Source organism: Prosopis cineraria, unplaced genomic scaffold, assembly GCF_029017545.1.
Source record: "Prosopis cineraria cultivar Desert tree isolate PC_DT_omini unplaced genomic scaffold, ASM2901754v1 PC12, whole genome shotgun sequence".
NCBI lineage: Eukaryota > Viridiplantae > Streptophyta > Magnoliopsida > Fabales > Fabaceae > Prosopis > Prosopis cineraria.
Window position 1 is genome coordinate 15,705,573 of NW_026555343.1, and position 20,387 is coordinate 15,725,959.

Consider the following 20,387-nt stretch of genomic DNA (forward strand, 5'->3'; position numbering starts at 1 on the left):
ATATGATCATAATTTAATTTAAATATATTTCAAATATAAATCATTAAAATTAAATCTATTTACATTCATAGAGTATTATACTCAAAGTAGAATTTTTAAAATAGGGCAACTTATTTTTAGTATTTTTTATTTTTTTATTAATATTATTTTTTGTTTTTTTGAGTTTTATTTTTCATTGAACCGGATCTTACCACTTCCATAAATCAAGTTCTACATAATCCATGCATATTTTACTCAACGAGTTTATGAGAAGATTGACACAATTTTATAAGTTAAAAACATAAAAACAGTAATCTTGAAGAGTCAATTAGCAAGTTTAACAAAGTTTTATCTAGTTCGAATTGATCAGCAAGTTAACATATGTAAATTAAAAATATCAAAGCGATAAATTCATAAAGTTAATTTAAAAGTTTGACAATAATAAATATATTATTAACAAATATAATAAATTAATCATTATATAAAATATAATAAATATTATATTATTTGTTTGATTTCATCCTATAACATGATTTATATCTATAAAAGCTTCAAAAATAAAATTATGAATTGATAAGGAAGTGAAAATAATGAGCTATGAAATAATGGAGAAGCGAGAATTTAAATTGATGACATTATTTATAATACCACTTTTCACATTTTCAGTCTGTCATCCCACTGCTTCCTTTATCTCTATCATTCCTTTTTTTTTTTTTTTGATAAAATTTATCTCTATCATTCTAACTCCTCTATCAAATTTTTTTTAAAATTCTATCACACGGTATTTTAAAAAATCTAGAGTATTATCATTTTTCACCCAAATTAATTTGAATTTTTACCGTGTAAGATTATTTCAATTTAATTTATAATTGTCTTTATCTCATTTCATTATGACAAAAATTATTCAAATTTGTCAAAGATACATCGGGGGAAAAACAGCTTTAAAAAGCCATTAATTTTTTTAAAAAATAAAAATTTTAAAAGTCTCATCCAGCCTTATTTTGTCATCTAGCGCGGAAGGCCGCCATGATTATCTCTCTTTCTCGATCTCTTTAACAGCGAAGCCTTGTCATTTCACTTGACACACAACACAATGTTATAGCTATCATCACTGAGCTCTAGATCACTCCATTCATGGAGCTCCACAAACTCGAAACCCCCAAAACTAACAGTGACCAAGTCGTCATCAACATGGATAATCATCAGCAACATCCAAACCCTAAACAAGATCATGCTTCTCAAGAACACCCTACCAGTACTCTCTCTCAATCCCATCCCGGAAACAGAACACTAAAACGTCTCAATTTTTCCAAACCAAAGTCACGTTTTGAAGAGATCAACTACCCCATCCCCCAACCCAAACCAGCGTACAATCCCATCCCTGAATCAGATGATCAACAGCCCTTGAATTCGCAACCAGAAAACCCTACTAACTACTCATCCACCGACGACGATGACGACGAATGGTTCGAAAACGGTGACGAGTACGGCTGTGACGACGCGGATGAAGCCACCGGAAAGTATAGGAAGAAGAGGAAGCGAAAGATCAACAAGAGGGCTTTACTGGAATGGACTTTGTTTCTCATCATCATGACTTGCCTGATATGTTCTCTTACTATTAAATCTCTCAAGCACAAGATTCAGTGGGGCCTAGAGATCTGGAAATGGTGCTTGCTGGTGATGGTAATCTTCTGTGGCCGTCTAGTCTCCGAATGGGTAGTCCGGATCATCGTGTTTCTCATTGAACGAAACTTCATGTTGAGAGAGAAAGTACTCTACTTCGTGTACGGTCTTCGAAAGAGTTTCCAGAACTGCGTGTGGTTGGCACTAGTTTTGATCGCGTGGACGATTATGTTCCAGGAGGCTCATAACAAAAACAAAGTCCTCAAGAAGTTCTTCAGAGCTCTGATCGCCATCCTCGTCGGCGCGACCATATGGCTGCTAAAGATAGTACTAGTTAAAGTTCTAGCGTCATCGTTTCACGTCGCAGCTTTCTTTGACAGAATGAAAGAGAGTGTTTTCCATCACTACGTGTTGGAAGCACTCTCTGGGCCGCCGTTGGACGAGGACGAGATGGAGCTGCCGGCGCGGAGGCAGTTGCAGGCGTCGAAGTCGATGCCGGCGAGGCTAAGGTACGAGAAGTCTCAGCCGTTGAAGTCGAAGTCGAGGAAGGCCGGGGATGGGGCGAGGAGGATTGACATTGAGAAGCTCAAGAGGCTGAGCATGGATGGGAGAGCGACGGCGTGGAGCGTGAAGAGGCTGGTGAGCTACGTCATGTCGTCGGGGCTGTCGACGATTTCGAGGACGGTGGACGATTTTGCAAACGCCGAGTCTGAGATTAGCAGCGAGTGGGAGGCTAGGACTTGTGCTCAGAGGATATTCAAGAATGTTGCAAAGGATGGGGCCAAGTAAGTATGTTCATCCTTCTATGTCATTAATTAGCTATATCTGTTTTTGTTATTATTATTATCATCATCATCATAAAAAATATTAATATTAATATTAAACATAAGAGTATATCCTAAATGATAGGAAAAAGTAGCACACAACATTTGGTTTTATGTATAATTTTAAAAAAATTTAATTTAATCTTTTAATTTTATAAAATATTTTCTCGGTCCCTGATTTTAACCTCATTATTACTTTCGTTAAGTGACATGTTATTATTACAATTTTATTAATGGCATAACATTCTTAAATATTTATATATTAAATTTAATTTTAAAAAATAAAGATGACTGGATTGAAAATTATCATTTGAGAATTCTTTGTTATCATTTAAAATTTCGGTGTAAGTATTTTTCTATTAATGAAATTAATAATGTTAATGTTAGAGGATAAAAAATATTTTAAAAATGTGGAACATTAAATTAAAATTTTATGTAAAGTAAGAGGATTAAAATTCAAATTTTATTTAATTTCTATGAAAAATCAACAAAAGTATTTAGAAAAATTAATCAAATGAAAAGGACTTGATTCTCTTTTCAAATACAAGTGAGAATTTGAAACAAAAAAATTGTAGGGAAAACATAGCTTTAGGTATTTATATTTTGCTCAATTTTTACTATAGATTTATGAACTTTTTTTTAATATTTTAGTTTCCTGTATTTTTATTTTTTGATATTCTAAAATATAAAAAAATGCATGAGTTTATAGCAAAATTTAAGTGTAAAAATTTAAAGTTATTCTTTTTTTTTTTAAACTGTATTAAAAGAGATATCCCAAATTGTAATGACAATGCTGGAATATGATGTAATAATAACATATACTAAGATGGTTTTACACACATGTATGTACATCAAAATCAGTTTTAGTGCTTATTATACATAGGGATATTGAGACTGTTTATATCTAATTTGAATAGTCTATATTTTCAATTTTTTACTTTTATTTTTTCAAAAGAATATTTTATTGAATACAAAATCTAAAAAAGATAGTTTTCAAAAAAAAATATTTTTTATTTAAAAAACACCTGTTAAAAAATTATAAATCTAGATCATAAAAATTAAATTTAAATTATTCAAATATAATAAGCTTTCCTGGCTAAAAAAATAATAATAATAAGCTTTCAATGCTCATGTATACGATAAGTAATAAAATTGGTTCCAATACAAATGAATGTGAACGTAGTGCTGAAGCGCTTAGGTATGAATAACGAAAATATTAAATTCACATTGATTATAATTGATGTGTTTAATATTAAATTTATTTTGTTCAGAGTATATTTAGATAATTAATTTATAAAAATTATAATATTAAATTAAATTATTAGAGTCTCAGATTAAATTGCTACCATCTAAATTAATAATGAATTTATTTATTCAAAAAAATTTATAAATTTTGTTTTTATAAAATATAGAATTAAAAATAAATTTAAAATTAAAAAAAATTTGAATTATTCAGATTAAAAATTTAGATGACTCAGATCTTTAGTGGGTGATGAGCACATGTCAGCACTGAGGACGAACCGGACTTTATTATGGGCGTCTTTATTATAATAGTTTCTCTCTTTTATTGGTATGACTATATCATTATGGACGCTTCCTACTTTCTTTCAGTCTTCTGTTGTCTACTTTTATTTATCTTTAAAGCTGTCATCTTCAGTGTGTCTCCCAAAGTGGACATGTCATTGTCTCTTCATCAGCTTTTGTAATAAAAAGAACAAAATAATTCACTCTCATTTGGCTACTTTCAATATTTTTGTGAGACCCATGTTAGGTATGGAGTCATGTGTACCAAATATCAATGGTTATAGTTTTATATGGAAAATGACGCAGGAAGAGTGGGAGACCATGGATAGAGAAAACATGATACTGAACCACCATAACTTTATGAATTTATGGAGAAAAACTAGCGCAACCATAAATTTATGAATAATTTAGAGAGAAAGAATAAGTTTTTTTAATGGAAAAACAAGAAATAAAAGAAAATGTTATTGCGCGATCAATATCCCCTCTGGTACCTATTATAGGATGCATTCTAGAATAATGTTTGTATTTAATATAAGGCAGTTGATGGGGTGTTAATTATATATTTTTAATATTATTTTTATTTAAATTCATTAACTATGAAGAGAATGTAATACAAATTCAGAATTTTTTACTTAAATAGGGGCAAAATTAAAAATTTATTTTATTTTAAGCCAAAGTTAATGACTCAATTATTCTTTCTTGATTCACATAAAATAGTTAGAAATGCCATATAATAAGACTAAAGAATATATAATTCAAACGTATATCTTAAAAAGTATTTGGCTACAAATATAAAAAGAAATTAATTATAAATAGTGGAAGAGTTTAGTTTAGTTGTAAAATTCAAAAAATCAATTGATTACCTTTTTGCGTTGTGCTCTGTTTTTTTATTTTTTATTTTTCTTTTTTATAATTCAACCAGTTTCATTTGATTGTGACAATAATGCAAGAGAATCCATAAAGTAGTATAGTATTCATAAATTAGTAAAAGTGCACTCTCATCATGCCCTGTCTAATTTATTGAGTAAAAAATAGAATAATATATTAAAATTGATAATTCAGGCTAACATGCTCGAAAAAAAATTAACTTTTTATATTATAAAAATTATATATTTGATCACATTATTTTACATTTAAAAAATTAAAAGAATTAATATTTTTATTTTTTATTATTTCTAATTGATAAAATATCTTAAAATATTATTTAGAATGTATTTAATCTTGATTTTCTAACTTTAAGACTCTCAAATTTTCTTTTTTAAAAAATTGAGTCTTCTAAAGTTTTAAAAAGCATATTTTATATTTTTATAATAACAAAAACAATTAATTTTAAATTAAATATTGAAGTTTAAAAAAAATAAAAAAATAATAATTTAGGTATTTGGACTAACTTGAGTAAGTTGGAAGCCCATGGGTATTAAGGCTGAGTTTATTTATATGTGTGTGCGTTTTTTTTTTTTTTTTATAAGTTTAGTCTGGCAACTTCAAATTACTGACTCTATAATACATATTTTGAAAATATTTCATTATTGTTAACAATCTTAATCTTAATTATATTTTTTTAAAAAATAGTATTATTCCCTATGACCTCACCGACATGAACAGATCCATAATTCTTTATCGGTGTAGATTTATAAATAAAAAAAAGTCTTAACTCCAAAATTTTTAAAAACTGAAATATTTGAGGGTACTTTGTTTTATGAGTCAAGTTGCCCTCAAATTATCGGGATGTTGGTTAAAACAAATTAAGATTGGATTTTTCCCTTTTGTCCAAATGCATATTGATTACTATGATTTAGGAAGCTAAATTATTCATAAGACATGAATAGTAGCATTACTATGGACTTCATTCACACATCAAAGTTAGAAATAAATAAATAAATTCAATTGTCTTTTTTGGGCATGGGCTGCTCTTAAATGTTAAGTCCTTGATCAGCCCGTTTGTAATTACTAAACATATCTAGCTAGACTTGAACAGTAGTATTTATAGTTTAGACTTATATAGTGTGGCTTGTGTTAGAGTTTTTATATTATACATGAGGAAAAATATAACTATGAATCCCTATATTTTTATCATGTTTTGCTTTTAATTAATCCTTGTATATTTTTTTCAATGTTCCACATCCCTCTAATTTTTCTTATTTATAATGTTAGTCCTTTTATTTTTAAATATGCATAGAGGGACAATGATATGGCACTAATAATAGTGTTAAATTAGTTGATACATAACTAACAATGTTAATAATGAAAATGCTAGCATGTTTAAAATATAATGAGTTAGTGATATGAATTAGTAGTAGGTAAAAACAAAAGGGAAGATTACTTTCTTACAAAGGCTGTTTTGGACTTTTGGCCACAGGTCCTGTTACTGTTGAAAGGTGACTTTCAATCACTGTGGATCAAACCTTTTACCTTATGCATCAAATATCCTAATTTAATAACGTTTGTGCGGCGTCGTTGTCCCTATGGGCATGTTTAAAAAATAGAGGGACGACCAACGTTTCAGATGAAAAAATATAAAAGGATTTAAAACATTAAAAAAAAAATATAGGGATCGACAACAAAACGTAATAAAACTAGAGGGAAGACCAATAATTATATTTTACCAAAATATAAATAGATTTAGATGTACATATATATAATCGTTTCTACCTTTCTTCTTGTGATGAATTTTTGAAGGAAATCCTATATTGATTAATGTTTTGGGTTATAAATATTTCAGATACATAGAAGAAGAAGACTTACTCAGATTCTTGAAGAGAGACGAAGTGTACATGATTTTTCCTTTATTTGGAGGAGCACTGGAAACTGGAAAAATTACCAAGTCCTCGTTTCGAAATTGGGTGGTAAGCCTTAATTAACTAACAATTAGCTTCTTAATATATACACCCTCCAACACAATGAAAATTAGAAAAATTTTTAGGTTGATTGGGTGCACCACTTCATTTATTATTTATCCAATTAAAATGTTTCAAATAATCTAAATAAAATTTTATGTGATATTTTTTAAATTAATTTTATTTTTATAATAAAATATACATTTGATTTCTTGCATTTTTTTCTCATCTATCATTAATATTAAAATCAATTTATATTTAATATTATTTAAATATCATGTTTTTATTAGATAAATTATAAATGATGTGGTGCATTTTGTCTATCTAGGTATTTCTCTGAAAATTAACCTCCCTAATTAATACTCCCAATAAGAACTTTTATTAATCCAAACAGTGGAACCTCTCCCTATATCTATATATACATACATTTTTTATTGCCAAAAACTCAAACTTGAAACCTTAATTAAGTTTTTCCTACTCAGCCTAACTGCTATTAATTTTATCTATGTTGTATGTATATATGAATAAAATGCATTGACTTCCCTTCTAGTTTTCTTTAATTATGAATACATTCTTTTTATTTTTTAAACATATATTAACATCTGCTGGAATTAATAGTTTAGAAATGCAAACCTGTCCCTTCTATTTTTAAAATTTTATTTTCATATACACAACCATTAGTTAACCATTAAGTCATATATATTGGACCAAAATACCCTCTTTGAATAAAGATGTTATTTGAAAATCATTCAAGATATTTAAACAAATTAATGCTTATATTTTAAAAAAATTTAATTTATGTTTTAAACTTTTTAGTTTTTCAAGCTTATTTATTTAGTAATCTTAAAAAAATATAAATGCATAACTTGTCTAAAATAATATTTCAAACATGCATGCAAAAAACTTAATAACATAGGGATGTACTATATGATAACAAATAGTAAATATAATTTATTTTTTTATTTTTATTTAAATTTTAGGAAAAACATAGCTTTTGGTCTTTATACTTTACTCATGTTTTGCTTTTAGTTATGTATTTTTTTAGTATTTTTGGTCCCTACATTTTTATTTTTCATGTTTTTGGTCCTTCTAAGATCCCTATACTTTGTTCATAGAGGGACCAAAAATAATGAAAAATAAAAGTGTATAGACCTAAGGTATCAAAAAAAAGTATAGAGATTAAAAGCAAAATGAAAGCAAAGTATAAGGACCAAAAGCTATATTTTTTCTAATTTTATTAATTTGAAAAAAATATTTCAAAATTACTTATTTTAATATTTTCATACTTAATTATTTAAAGTTCCTTTAATTGAGGGGACAAAGAGTAGGTAATTAGATTATTGGGGAAAATTAATAATTTTAAGTTCTTTAACAAAATTAAAAATAAAAATATTAAAATATTTTTAAAATATTTAATAGAATATTCCTTTTTTAATCAAAATTTAACAGAATATTCCTAATAGTATTGATAATTGGACTAAAGTGTAAGTTTTGAAATAAAAAATATATATGTCATTTTAGTAAAATGAGAGGGAATCCCAATTTAAATTTTAATAGTTAATTTGAATTAATAGAAATTTAAAAAAAATATTTAGAGGTAAGCAAATTAGTGGGAGATGATTATTAAATCTAACTTAAGATATAATTCTAAATTAAAATTTTAAAAAAATTAAAATTAATTAATTAATTAAAAAATATTAAATTATTATTATTATTATTAAAAGAAAAGGAAAAGGTATAAAAAAACAAAAGAAAGAAGAAGAAGAGAAGCTTTCGGCGTTCGTCCGCGTGTAATGATTACATATATATATTATGTAACAGCAGGGTCTCACCACTGCCTCTCCAGGGTCTTTTGGCGGTGTTGGAACCCTTTCCCTCACGGGGCTCAGTCCAGCATTCGGCACTGGATGGGTAGGTTCCAAAAGACCCCCGTGAAGGTGAGGTGAGGAATAGGCACTGTACCACCAGTGCCGAATGCTGGACTGAGCCTCGTGAGGAAAAGGGTCCCAACACCGCCAAAAGACCCTAGAGAGGCAGTGGTGAGACCCTGCTGTTACATAATATATATATGTAATCATTACACGCGGACGAACGCCGAAAGCTTCTCTTCTTCTTTCTTTTGTTTTTTTTATACCTTTTCCTTTTCTTTTAATAATAATAATAATAATAATTTAATATTTTTTAATTAATTAATTAATTTTAATTTTTTTAAAATTTTAATTTAGAATTATATCTTAAGTTAGATTTAATAATCATCTCCCACTAATTTGCTTACCTCTAAATATTTTTTTTAAAATTTCTATTAATCCAAATTAACTATTAAAATTTAAATTGGGATGTTACAATTCTCATCTCTTAATAGGAATTTTGTCCCCAAAATTTGAATAATCATAGGGAACATACCTTGCTCAAACAAATGAGGATAAGAATGTTTCATCTTCTCCTCAATTTTCCAGGTTGTATTACCAGGGGCCATTCCTTTCCAGATTACCTTCACAAGGCAAATGGTTTTATTTCTCAATTGCTTCTCCCTTACATCCACAATTCTTTCTGGTTCCACTTAATAGGTCATGTTTTCCCTTAGCTCAACCTCTTCAGGTTCTATTATATGAGATGGATCGGGTTGATATTTTTTTAATTGAGAGACATGAAATACATCATGAACTCTTGACAAATGAGGTGGCAAGGCAATTTGATAGGCCAAAGTCTCAATTTTTTGTAAGATTTGAAAAGGACCTATGAATCTAGGAGTTAATTTCTTAGCTTTTATTGACCTCTCAATGCCTGTCATTGGTGATACTTTCAAAAACACATGGTCGCCTGCCTCAAAAGTCAAAGGTCTACGCCGCTTATCTGCATAGCTCTTCTGCCGACTCTGAGCAGTCAACAATTTTTGTCGGATTGTCTCAATCCTTTGAGTGGTTTGGTCAACAATGTTTGGACCTATAATGCTTCTTTCACTCAACTCGGTCCAACAAAGTGGAGATCTACACTTTCTACCATACAACGCCTCATATGGAGCCATATGAATACTTGAATGATAATTGTTGTTGTAGGCAAATTCCGCTAAAAGACCCTGGGGAGGCAGTGGTGAGGTCGTGCTGTTAGCTTAAGGCCTACAGAAGTGATGTGAGTGGGTCGTCGACTCTAAATTGGATTCAAGAAAGTCCTCGAGTTCAATCTGCAGAGATGCAGTGTCGGAAACGACGTCCTCGGAGCCAGAGAAGTTGGTTTCTCGTATAGGTGATGGGCTGAGACGAGTGTGGAGCCCAACAATATTTGGCCCAATAATAACATGGCCGATCTAACACAGGCATTCACATGGTCCCAAGTGGAGTAACAGAACGGGGCTTACATCTTCGTGGTCGCTTTCATTTTATGTAATAGCACAGCCTTTACCACTACCTTCCCAGGGTCTTTTGAATGCTGGACTAGGCCCCGTGAGGGGAGGGGTCCTAGCACAGCCAAAAGACCCTAGGAAGGCAATGGTGAGGTCGTGCTGTTATATAAAAGGTTGACTCAATGGTATCAGATTTAGCTTTAATTTTGTTAAAGTGGTAGAGGTTGGAGGATCGAATCTGGGGAGGTTCCAAAAGACTCCCGTGAAGGTGGGGTGAGGAATAGGCACTGTACCACTAGTGCCGAATGCTGGATCTAGGCCCCGTGAGGGGAGGGATCCTAGCACCGCTAAAAGACCCTGGGAAGGTAGTGGTGAGGCTATGCTATTATATATTTAATATGTTAAAAGAGAGGGATGAGTACAACCATTCAGTAACCAAGGTACATCTAAGTTGTACAAATGCATGATAATTAATCATGCATGCAAGTGGCTAATAAGTTTATCAAAGTGACTATGTAAATAATCACATTAATAACATGTTAATCACATTAGCATCTAACTCATGTGAACAATCTCAAGAAGAAAGTCAAGTACAAACTTTGTACAAATTGCTATATATACATTATTCACAAAATTAGTACATATTCTCATTTCCACAATTATAATCATATTCTTAACATAGCCATCAATCACTCAAATGGCATGATAATAATAATATGCATGATCAATCTTTTCCTTATATCCCCCTTATTTCCTCTGACATGAAATCCGTGGGCCAACAACCAGAAGGGATCGTCCATGTGGTGAGACTACTCAAAGCCTTAATCATATCATGAGGGGCTACCAGGCCAGGGTTACCTTACTTATGAACACGGTTTCTCCCAAATCACACACTATGGGGTGTCATGCCCAAAACTAGCTCTATCCAAAACTCCAGGTAAGCCAGTAGGGTTAAGTCCCTTAATAGGAACAATGCTACAGTACCTTACAAGGTAAGTAGCGGCTATAACCCCTAGGATTATTGATTAATAGCCAAGTATCATATGGATTTGTATAATTGCTAACTCCTTTACTAAAGCGAACTCCCGTCATATGATCATGCTCATGAGAAAATGTATTTCAAAAACTCATATATATAATTCAAAATTATCCCATATGCTCATCAACTTTCTTGTTCAACAAACATCAGGAATTATCATATTTCAATCATGCCTCTTGCATCAATTTTTAAATTATCATACAAAACCACATTAGCATCATATAAAACTCAACATGCTCATACAATTCATCACTGTGCATAATTCACAACTTATAACCAAGAGTGTACACATAATCATCAACCATCAATCTCATTACTCACAAGTCATAAAGTCTCAACAAAGTCATATGCATTACAAACAACTATTTCAAATTATATATATATATATATATATATTCTTTTATTTCACTAACATAATTAATTAATTAAGATACAAATGTATAAAATAGATTTCTCTCGATTACCTCAACCTTTGAGAGGTTAAAGGTTACCCTTCAAGTTACAACACTTTCAAAGCTTTCCAAAGCTTGAATAGTGTCAAAAGAAAATTAATCTATAGTTGATCATATCTCAATGTGTCAATAATATTATTAACACAATTTTCACTCATACTCTAACACCTAAGTATTTATTATATTTTTATATATTTTTTTTAAGAATTTAGTCTTAGTCTCTTGAATTCTAAAATTTAATTTAATGTATTTGAACCTATCTACTTGGTTCAATAGTCTCCTTCACAATAATTTCATTCAAATAATTTTCTAATATGAAAATTTCTCTCTTTATTCCAAATATTTGCACATAAAAATACCCAAAAATTGCAAACTTGATTTCAAGCCTAGAATCATTATTTTATAGCCATAATAATTTATTTCTCATCTCAAATAATCATCTAAATATCAATAAATCAATTTATATTTTCAGATTTAATTAAAAATCTACCTATAGGGATCTAGGGATAAACTCAAATGCCTCAAATTCTAATTCTATCAACAAAATAATACTTTAGAATATTTATTACACTACTAACAATCTTAAAAACTATATTTATTCAACATAAATTCATCCCTCTTTCAAACCCTAGGTTTTCTAAAATTTCAGAATCTGCAGCTTAAAGGGAAAAACGACTAAGAAAAAAATATTTAGAACACTTACCTAGTCATATGAATACTTGAATGATAACTGTTGTTGTAGGCAAATTCCGCTAACGGTAAATGCTTGTCCCAACTACCTGTCCACTCAAGTGCACATGCGCGTAACATATCTTCAAGAGTTTGATTTGTTCTTTCAGTTTGACCATCGGTTTGTGGATGATATGCCGTACTGAACTTCAATTGAGTACCCATAGCATCATTCATCACCTTCCAAAAGTTCGAGGTGAACCTTGGATCATGATCTGAAACCATATCCTTAGGCACTGCATGTAATCGCACAATCTCGTGGATATACAGTTCCGCGAATTTATCCATGGTATAACCTTTTCTGATAGGTAGAAAATGGGCTGACTTCGTCATTTTATCAACAATGACCCATATTGCATCGTACCATGCCTGTGTTTTAGGCAAACCCATAATAAAGTCCATGGAAATACTTTCCCACTTCTAGGTTGGAATTTTCAATGGCTGCAATAAACCGCCAGGCCTCTGATGCTCTATTTTCACCCTCTGACAAGTTAGACACTTGTTCACATATTTCGTCACATCATGCTTCAAACCATACCACCACCAGTACCGCTTCATGTCTTGATACATCTTGGTTGCTTTGGGGTGGATAGTGAATTTGCTTCTATGAGCTTCAGCAAGAATTGTGTCCTTCAACACTTTCACATCAGGAACACAAACCCTCCCATTGTAGACTACAAGACCACTATCATTAAAAGTGAAATCTGTGCCAGTCATCTTCTCATCTAAGTTCTTTTGAACTTCTAACAAGTATGGGTCTTCAAATTGAGTTGCTCGCAACTTATCCCAAAATTCGATTGTAAGCACCGTAGTATTCAAATTGAACATAGCATAATCTGGGATATTTTGTGAAAAACTAGAGAAATCTTCTAATAATTTTTGTTCATGAATCATCATACAAGCTACATGCACGGTCTTTCTGCTCAAGGCATCGGTCACTACATTGGCCTTCGCCGGATGGTACTTCAGTTCAAACTCATTGTCTTTTAAGAATTCCATCCATCTTCTTTGCCTCATATTCAGCTCCTGGTCTACCAAATATTTAAGACTTTTATGATCGCTAAACATTTCAAATCGTGCACCAGAGAGGTAATGTCTCTAGATCTTAAGAGCGAAGACAACAGCTGCTAGCTCTAGATCGTGAGTGGGGTAGTTTATTTCGTGAGGCCTCAATTGTCTCGATGCATAGGCTACAACTTTGCCATCTTGCATGAGAACACATCTAAGACCCTTAAGCGATGCATCTGTATAAACATCAAATGATTGTTTAGGATCAGGGATAGTTAAGACTGGTGCAGTCGTCAACTTCTTTCTCAAGGTGATAGAAGCCTTTTCACACTCTTTGGTCCACAAAAAAGGTTTGTCTTTCCTGGTCAATTTAGTCAATGCCGATGCTATTTAAGAAAACCCTTCAATAAACCTCCTATAATAGCCGGCCAACCCTAAGAAACTTCTGATTTTTGATACTGAGGTCGGTCGTTTCCATTTCAATACTGCATCAACCTTGTGAGGATCAACTGTAATAACTTCCTCAGAAACAACATGCCCTAGAAACTTCACTTCATTAAGCCAAAACTCACATTTACTCAACTTGGCATAAAGTTGTCTTCCTTTCATTATGTAACAGCACGGCCTTACCACTGCCTCCCTAAGATCTTTTGGCGGTGCTGGGACCCTTCCCCTCACAGGGCCCAGTCTAGCATTCACCATAGGTGATACTGTGGCTATTCCTCACCCCACCCTCACGAGGGTCTTTTGGAACCTCCCTATTGACTCAATGGTACCAGATTCAGCCTCAATTTCGTTAAGGTAGTAGAGGTTGGAGGATTGAATTAATGGTACCAGATTCAGCCTCAACTTCGTTAAGGTGGTAGAGGTTGGAAGATCGAATTTGGAGAGGTTTCAAAAGGCACTGTACCACTAGTGCCGAATGCTGGATTAGGCCACATGAGGGGAGGAGTCTCAGCACCGCCAAAAGACTCTGGGAAGGCAGTGGTGAGGTCGTGCTGTTACAGAAGTAATTGCATTTTACTTTATATATTAATTACAATAAGGAAACTTTTGCATGATCACACAGGCACACACGTATACACCCTTTCACCATATGGTATGCTTGGATAGAGATTTCGACATTCAGAAGGTCATTATGGCATGCCACCTAAGTGCAAATGTTTGCATATTTACTGTGCTGCTATATGAAAATCCGTTTGAAATTCAACTAAAAATCCACTTGGCAAATACATCTTTAAATAGCTTTTTACTTTTCAAATAGTTGAAGTTAATTTCAATTGATTTTTATATGGAAAATTGCTTCCAAGCTAAACAACTATGAAGGCGGTTACTTACAGACAAGGACAAATATAGAATGAATTGTTGTTAAAATAAAAACATAAATTTGTTATTTTTCAAATGATAACTTTTTATTGGTCATTATCTGTGAGTAATTTTTTTCACAAAACATTGAATGTGATTTTTCCATTTTTATATTATTCAAACGAATTTTTAATTTATTAAACTGATCTTTGAAAAATATATCAAAATATAAATAGACTTGTGACAAATGAACTTTTGTCAAATTAAACATCAAACACACAAATATATATGTGTGTTCTTGTTTATACATTTTAGTAAGAAATTCTATCGTGCACATGTGCATACACATGCGCATACTTTATAAAATTAAGAGATTAAATTAAATTTTTATATAAAGTTAGAAAATTAAAAGTATGTTTTAACATATTTTTATATATAATTTCCTGATGAGGTTAAATTCAAGCATTGTTGAGTTTAATTGAAAGTAGCTCTTCTAAAGATATTTTATATATTAACACGGACTCGAACTCAATTGAGACGTTGTGCTGAATAATTAAAATGAGGATGATGATGCATGCATGCATGCAGGTGCAAGCGTACGTAGAGAGAAAAGCATTGGCTCATTCATTGAACGATACAAAGACAGCGGTTCGTCAACTACACAAACTAGCGAGTGCGATTGTAGTAGTGATCATTTCTGTGGTGTCCCTCTTGGTGATGGGTTTGGCCACAACCAAAGTCATCTTCGTCGTCACTTCTCAACTCTTGCTCGTAGGTTTTGTGTTCCAAAATATGTGCAAAACTGTCTTTGAATCCATCATCTTTGTCTTCCTCATGCACCCTTTCGATGTCGGAGATCGTTGTGTCATTGAGAACACTCAGGTATGCGTACTTATACTATACATCATTAACCATATTTTTCTTTTGCCTAATAATACTATAAAGTAGTTATTGGATTGGTAAATTTGGATTTGATTCAAATCCATGTATTTAAAATTCTTTAGTTGGGTAGTGTAAATAACAAGGGTGCATATTTGAAATAACAAGGGTTTTTTAAATTATGAAATTGAAATAAAATTTTTATTTAAATAAAATCAAAATTCATAAATTTTTAAGTGTTCACATGAGAGATTTGGCCCAAATCTAAGTTTATATGTATCCAAATATAGCATAAGGAAAATACTCCTCCAAGTTCCTACTATACTTTGATAGTGTTTTGTTTTTAGTTTATGTGGTTTATTTTCGTGGTTTTTCATTCCTTTTATTTTTTTCATCTAAAATGTTATTCTCTATATTTTACAAATTATACTTAGAAGGACCATGACATATTTCAAACGATGTTAATTTTGCTTAGGTGAATTTAACATCACTGTTAAACCCATTTGCTGTCAAGGAAAAACATGTTGACCTAAAAAAATTATAAAATTTTTTGATTAAAAAAATTATTTTGATTAAAAAATAAGAAAATAAATCCCAGATCCTTAAAATGGCTACGTGCAAAAGTGAGAGACAAATACATCAAATAAGCATTAGGGTGTTGGACCTCAACAAAATTAACATTGGTTGGGTCAACTCATGGTCCTTAGAAGTATTTTATTAAAAAAAAACGGACTAATGTTTTACACAGACCAAATAGAAGGACTGAGAAACTGTGAAAATAAGCTGCATCGACTAAAAACCATACCTGATTATTAAAGTATAGAGACTTGGAATGGTATTTTCTCATCTATATCTATTTAGCAAACATCAATATAAACTAGGCATGCGTGTTTTATATACAGCAATACATAGAGTCTAAAAAATAGGGCCTGTTTGTTTTTTATTTTTAATTTTTTTTTCAAAACAACAAAATTTAACAACTTATTTGGATAAGTGTTTTTAATTTAATTGTTTTTAAAACTGATTTTATTTTTTTATTTTAAAAACAAAAAAATAGAAACAATTTTAAGTTGTTTTTATTTTATTTTTTTATTTTTAAAATATACTGCATTTGATTATTAAAAATTATAGTTATCTTGACTAATTTCTATGATAAATCACTATCATTAACTGTCAATAATCATTATTATCATTTTGTTTTTTAATTATAAAATTATTTTTAAATTAACATAACAAATGAATTTTTATTTTGTTTTGTTTTAAAAAATTAATTTTTAAAAACTGTATTACAAAAAAATTTTTAAAAATAAAAAATATGAACAGAAACCAAATAAGCTAATCACCTTTTGCTTTTATTTGTTTTTATTATTACTACACAAGACTGATATTCTAGTCTCTGTGGACATATAATCACAGAAAATGCTGTCGTTTCTTGCAGCCATTCCAGATCATAGTTATGAAACCCTTTTTTATGATCAAATACAAGACTCTATATGTAAAATTTTACGAAATACATAGTTATATATTATGACTCATTTAAAAAAAAATGTTTTCTCCCTTCTTTTTTCAGTGAAAACATGGTGGGAACAAGATCTATTTAACTTGATTAATTAAGTGTAATTCTAGAAAACTATAAGAACTTGTGACGTTTAACTAATTTTCTTAATCTATATTAATTCTAATAAATCCTTATAATAAGTATGGGAGGAATTATAAATCACAAATATATATATAGAGAGAGAGAGAGAGTGGCAATGGTGATAATTCATGAATAATAATGAGTATAGCACATTTATATACGAGAGAAATATTATTATTTTTTTAATTATATGTGAAAACAGGTGAATAATGTGGTTTAAATTTGCAGATGATTGTGGAAGAGATGAACATATTGACAACAGTGTTCTTGAGATATGACGGCGAGAAAATATATTATCCAAATTCAGTTCTTCTGACGAAACCAATAAGCAATTTCAGAAGAAGCCCAGACATGGCTGACGCTGTGGAATTCACTATTGACGCCTCTACCTCTTTGGACAATATCACTGCCCTCAAGAAGGCCATTCAAGCGTAAGCACATTACATTCTTAATTAATTAGATTTATCTCAAGCATATGGATATATATATATATATATATATATATAAACATAGATCTGGTTCACGGGTTGGCTTGGCCCTTGTGGGTTCAAACCTAAAAGCCCGGTTATTGTAAAATTAATCATTTCTTTAAGTCTAACTTTTATTGATTGGATTGTGCTAGGTTGGTGAGACCTTTTTCCATTTTTATAATTTTTATATTATAATATTACATATTTTTCTTTAAAATATAAAATATAATCTTTAAAAATTAAAAATAAGTAATATAAATTCAAATTTGAAAACATAAACATATTTTAAACTCTCTATTTATTTGAAAAATTAAAAATATTTTATTTTTAGTGGTAAAATGGAAAAGGTAGAATTACTCTAAAGTTCCATTCAACACAATTAAGCACTCCTAGGTTTATTGATAACTTGTATTGTCATTCTTCTTAACTTAATTGTCAATAAACTTGAGACTAATTAATTGTATTGAGTAAGATTTGTATGTAATTATGCCAATAAAAAAGGGCATAAATCGATCGTCCGTGCTCGATTTCCTTTTCATAGGGTCAGGTTTAATTATAAGCCTGGTTATACTAAAAATTTTCAAATTTTCAAAATTAAATATTTATAAAAATGATCTTAAACAAGTGGCCCATCAAACTTAACCTTTTTACTCGGGCTCTGTATAGATATGAGCTAAGGATCATAAAATTTAATTATGTGATTGCAGGTACATTGAGAGCAAACCGAAGTACTGGAATCCAAAACACTCAGTGATAGTGAAGGAGATAGAGAACATGGACAAGATGAAGATGGCTCTCTGCGTTCAACACACCATTAACCACCAAAACTTTGCCGAGAGAAACGGCCGGCGATCGGAGCTTTTGCTCGAACTGAAGAGGATTTTCGAGAGCCTCGGCATTAAGTATCGTCTTCTTCCTCAAGAAGTTCATCTCACACAGGTTAACCTTGGCAGCAACAATAATGGAGGCTTCTCATTTTCATCTTACTAATAATATATGTGCAAATGTTTCTGAGTTATTATACATATGCTCACACAAGAAGGGAATTTATAACGATGATATCAATAATATGGTTTTGGAATATTCAAACACAGTGCAGAAGTGTGAGTACTTGAGTTTGGTTTTGCTATATATAATTACTTTGTTGTAATATAGTTCTATATCAAAATAATTCTTTTTAGGGTCAAATGCATCGCACGAATTTGGATCTTCTCAATTTGTCTTCGTTTTAATTTCTAATTATTGCATTAATTTGGATTGATCATTTTTTGTTATAAATATGCAATCTCTTATAAAAATAGAGATTGAGAGGAAATGAGAAGACTAAAACTAGAAGGGGGGAATGAGAGAAAAGATATTTCTTATTTCGATGAGTTGACTACATCTGGGTTGCCCGATTTATAAGCACAGATATTACAATTAAATTAAATAAAAATTTACAAAATAATAATAATCAAAAGATATGGATATCCAAATAATCTTTTAAATATTCATAACATAAAATGAGAAATAATTTAATATAATATATCGTTAATTTAAATAGATCCATTTCTTGAGATTCTGTGCTTATGGACAACCAAAATTTAAAAACCAAAAGTAAAAAAAAAAAAAAGAAATTGACTTTTAAATATTAAAAGCTGTTATTTCTTAAAGAAAGTTGCGGCCTATGTTGTTTTTTTTTATAGCTTCTTGTATAAAAAAGAATACTCCCTCCATTAAAAAATATAAAGTATTTTTTGAAGAGCTGGATGTTAAAAAATATAAGGTATTTTTAGTCTTTTAAAGTGTATTCATTATCTTTTTTTTTTTTTCAAAAGTGTCCCTATTGATGGTGACTTTATATTTATTATATGGTAATTAATAAGGGTAAATATAAAAAGATATGGTTAGTTTAAAAATAGGTAAGAACTTTATTGGAGGTGAGATTTAGTTAAAAATACCTTACATTTTTAAATGGAGGAAGTATGTTTTTTATATGGAAATAGATGTTCTTCAAATTGAAGATGAAAACAATGCTGTGTTGCTCGCACAGTATAACAAAAAGCTATTTGCTTTCATAATTGGGATGATTTTTTTGTTGATAGCCAAATTTAGTCCCTAATTTATACATACATATATACATATAATTTAAAGAAAAAAATTGGGGAAACTGGCAGTGAAATTCTAAAAAATTGAATTAATGATAGTTAGATTCCTGACAGAATTTTCTGAAAAATAAATTATAAATATCCATTTAAATGGTTATAAACAAAAATTCTTATTACAATCTAAAAGTTACATTTGAAACTTGATTAATACTTACTTGCAATTTAAATTTTTGAATTTGCAATTATTTGGATTGAGACTTCAACTGTTTTTTTTTTTAAAATATGTTGAACACCAAACTATTATTAATTTAAGATTCTAGGACCTAATTGTCATTCTCCCAAAAGTTAGGTTGTGCACCCAATCCTAGAGATCCTTGTGTCTCAGTGCTATAAGGTATATTGATCCAAGTAAGGCCCTTAAACGTCTCTCCCAGGCAAACTCTAGCCATTTTAAGATCCTCAACTTCTTGACACTTCAACCCACGGATCTTTAAGCGTAGTGACATAAGCTCATACACATGGATCATAGGTTAGATTCTTTCTAATGCATAGGTTCCTCAAAGAAGCAAATGCAAAGCATACTTGAATCTTAGTGTGACATATACAAGATATTAGGGAATCAAGCTTTCAAGAGATAGTGAGAGTTTAGAGA

General features: G+C 30.4%; 1 protein-coding gene across 2 annotated transcripts; it reads left to right on the forward strand.

Moving 5' to 3' along the window:
* The first annotated feature begins 1,035 nt into the window (after positions 1-1,035).
* On the forward strand, positions 1,036-18,741 carry LOC129288380 (mechanosensitive ion channel protein 10-like). 2 transcript variants are annotated; one of them, XM_054924916.1, is made up of 6 exons: positions 1,036-2,387; positions 6,673-6,796; positions 9,244-9,294; positions 15,249-15,542; positions 17,407-17,609; positions 18,356-18,741. In XM_054924916.1, the coding sequence occupies exons 1-6, from the start codon at positions 1,114-1,116 to the stop codon at positions 18,636-18,638; spliced, it is 2,229 nt and encodes a 742-aa protein (XP_054780891.1). In that variant the 5' UTR covers positions 1,036-1,113; the 3' UTR covers positions 18,639-18,741. The 2 variants fall into 2 exon arrangements, with proteins under 2 accessions (XP_054780891.1, XP_054780892.1); XM_054924917.1 differs by lacking the exon at positions 9,244-9,294 and having other exon boundaries at positions 1,037-2,387.
* Positions 18,742-20,387: the final 1,646 nt, after the last annotated feature.

Excerpts from the sequence above, each read along its gene's own strand:
- LOC129288380 (XM_054924916.1), top strand. The coding sequence starts at position 1,114 with ATGGAGCTCCACAAACTCGAAACCCCCAAAACTAACAGTGACCAAGTC. Across the intron at positions 9,295-15,248 it reads TTACCTTCACAAGGCAAATG|GTGCAAGCGTACGTAGAGAG; the intron begins GTTTTATTTCTC and ends GCATGCATGCAG. Across the intron at positions 15,543-17,406 it reads GTGTCATTGAGAACACTCAG|ATGATTGTGGAAGAGATGAA; the intron begins GTATGCGTACTT and ends TTAAATTTGCAG.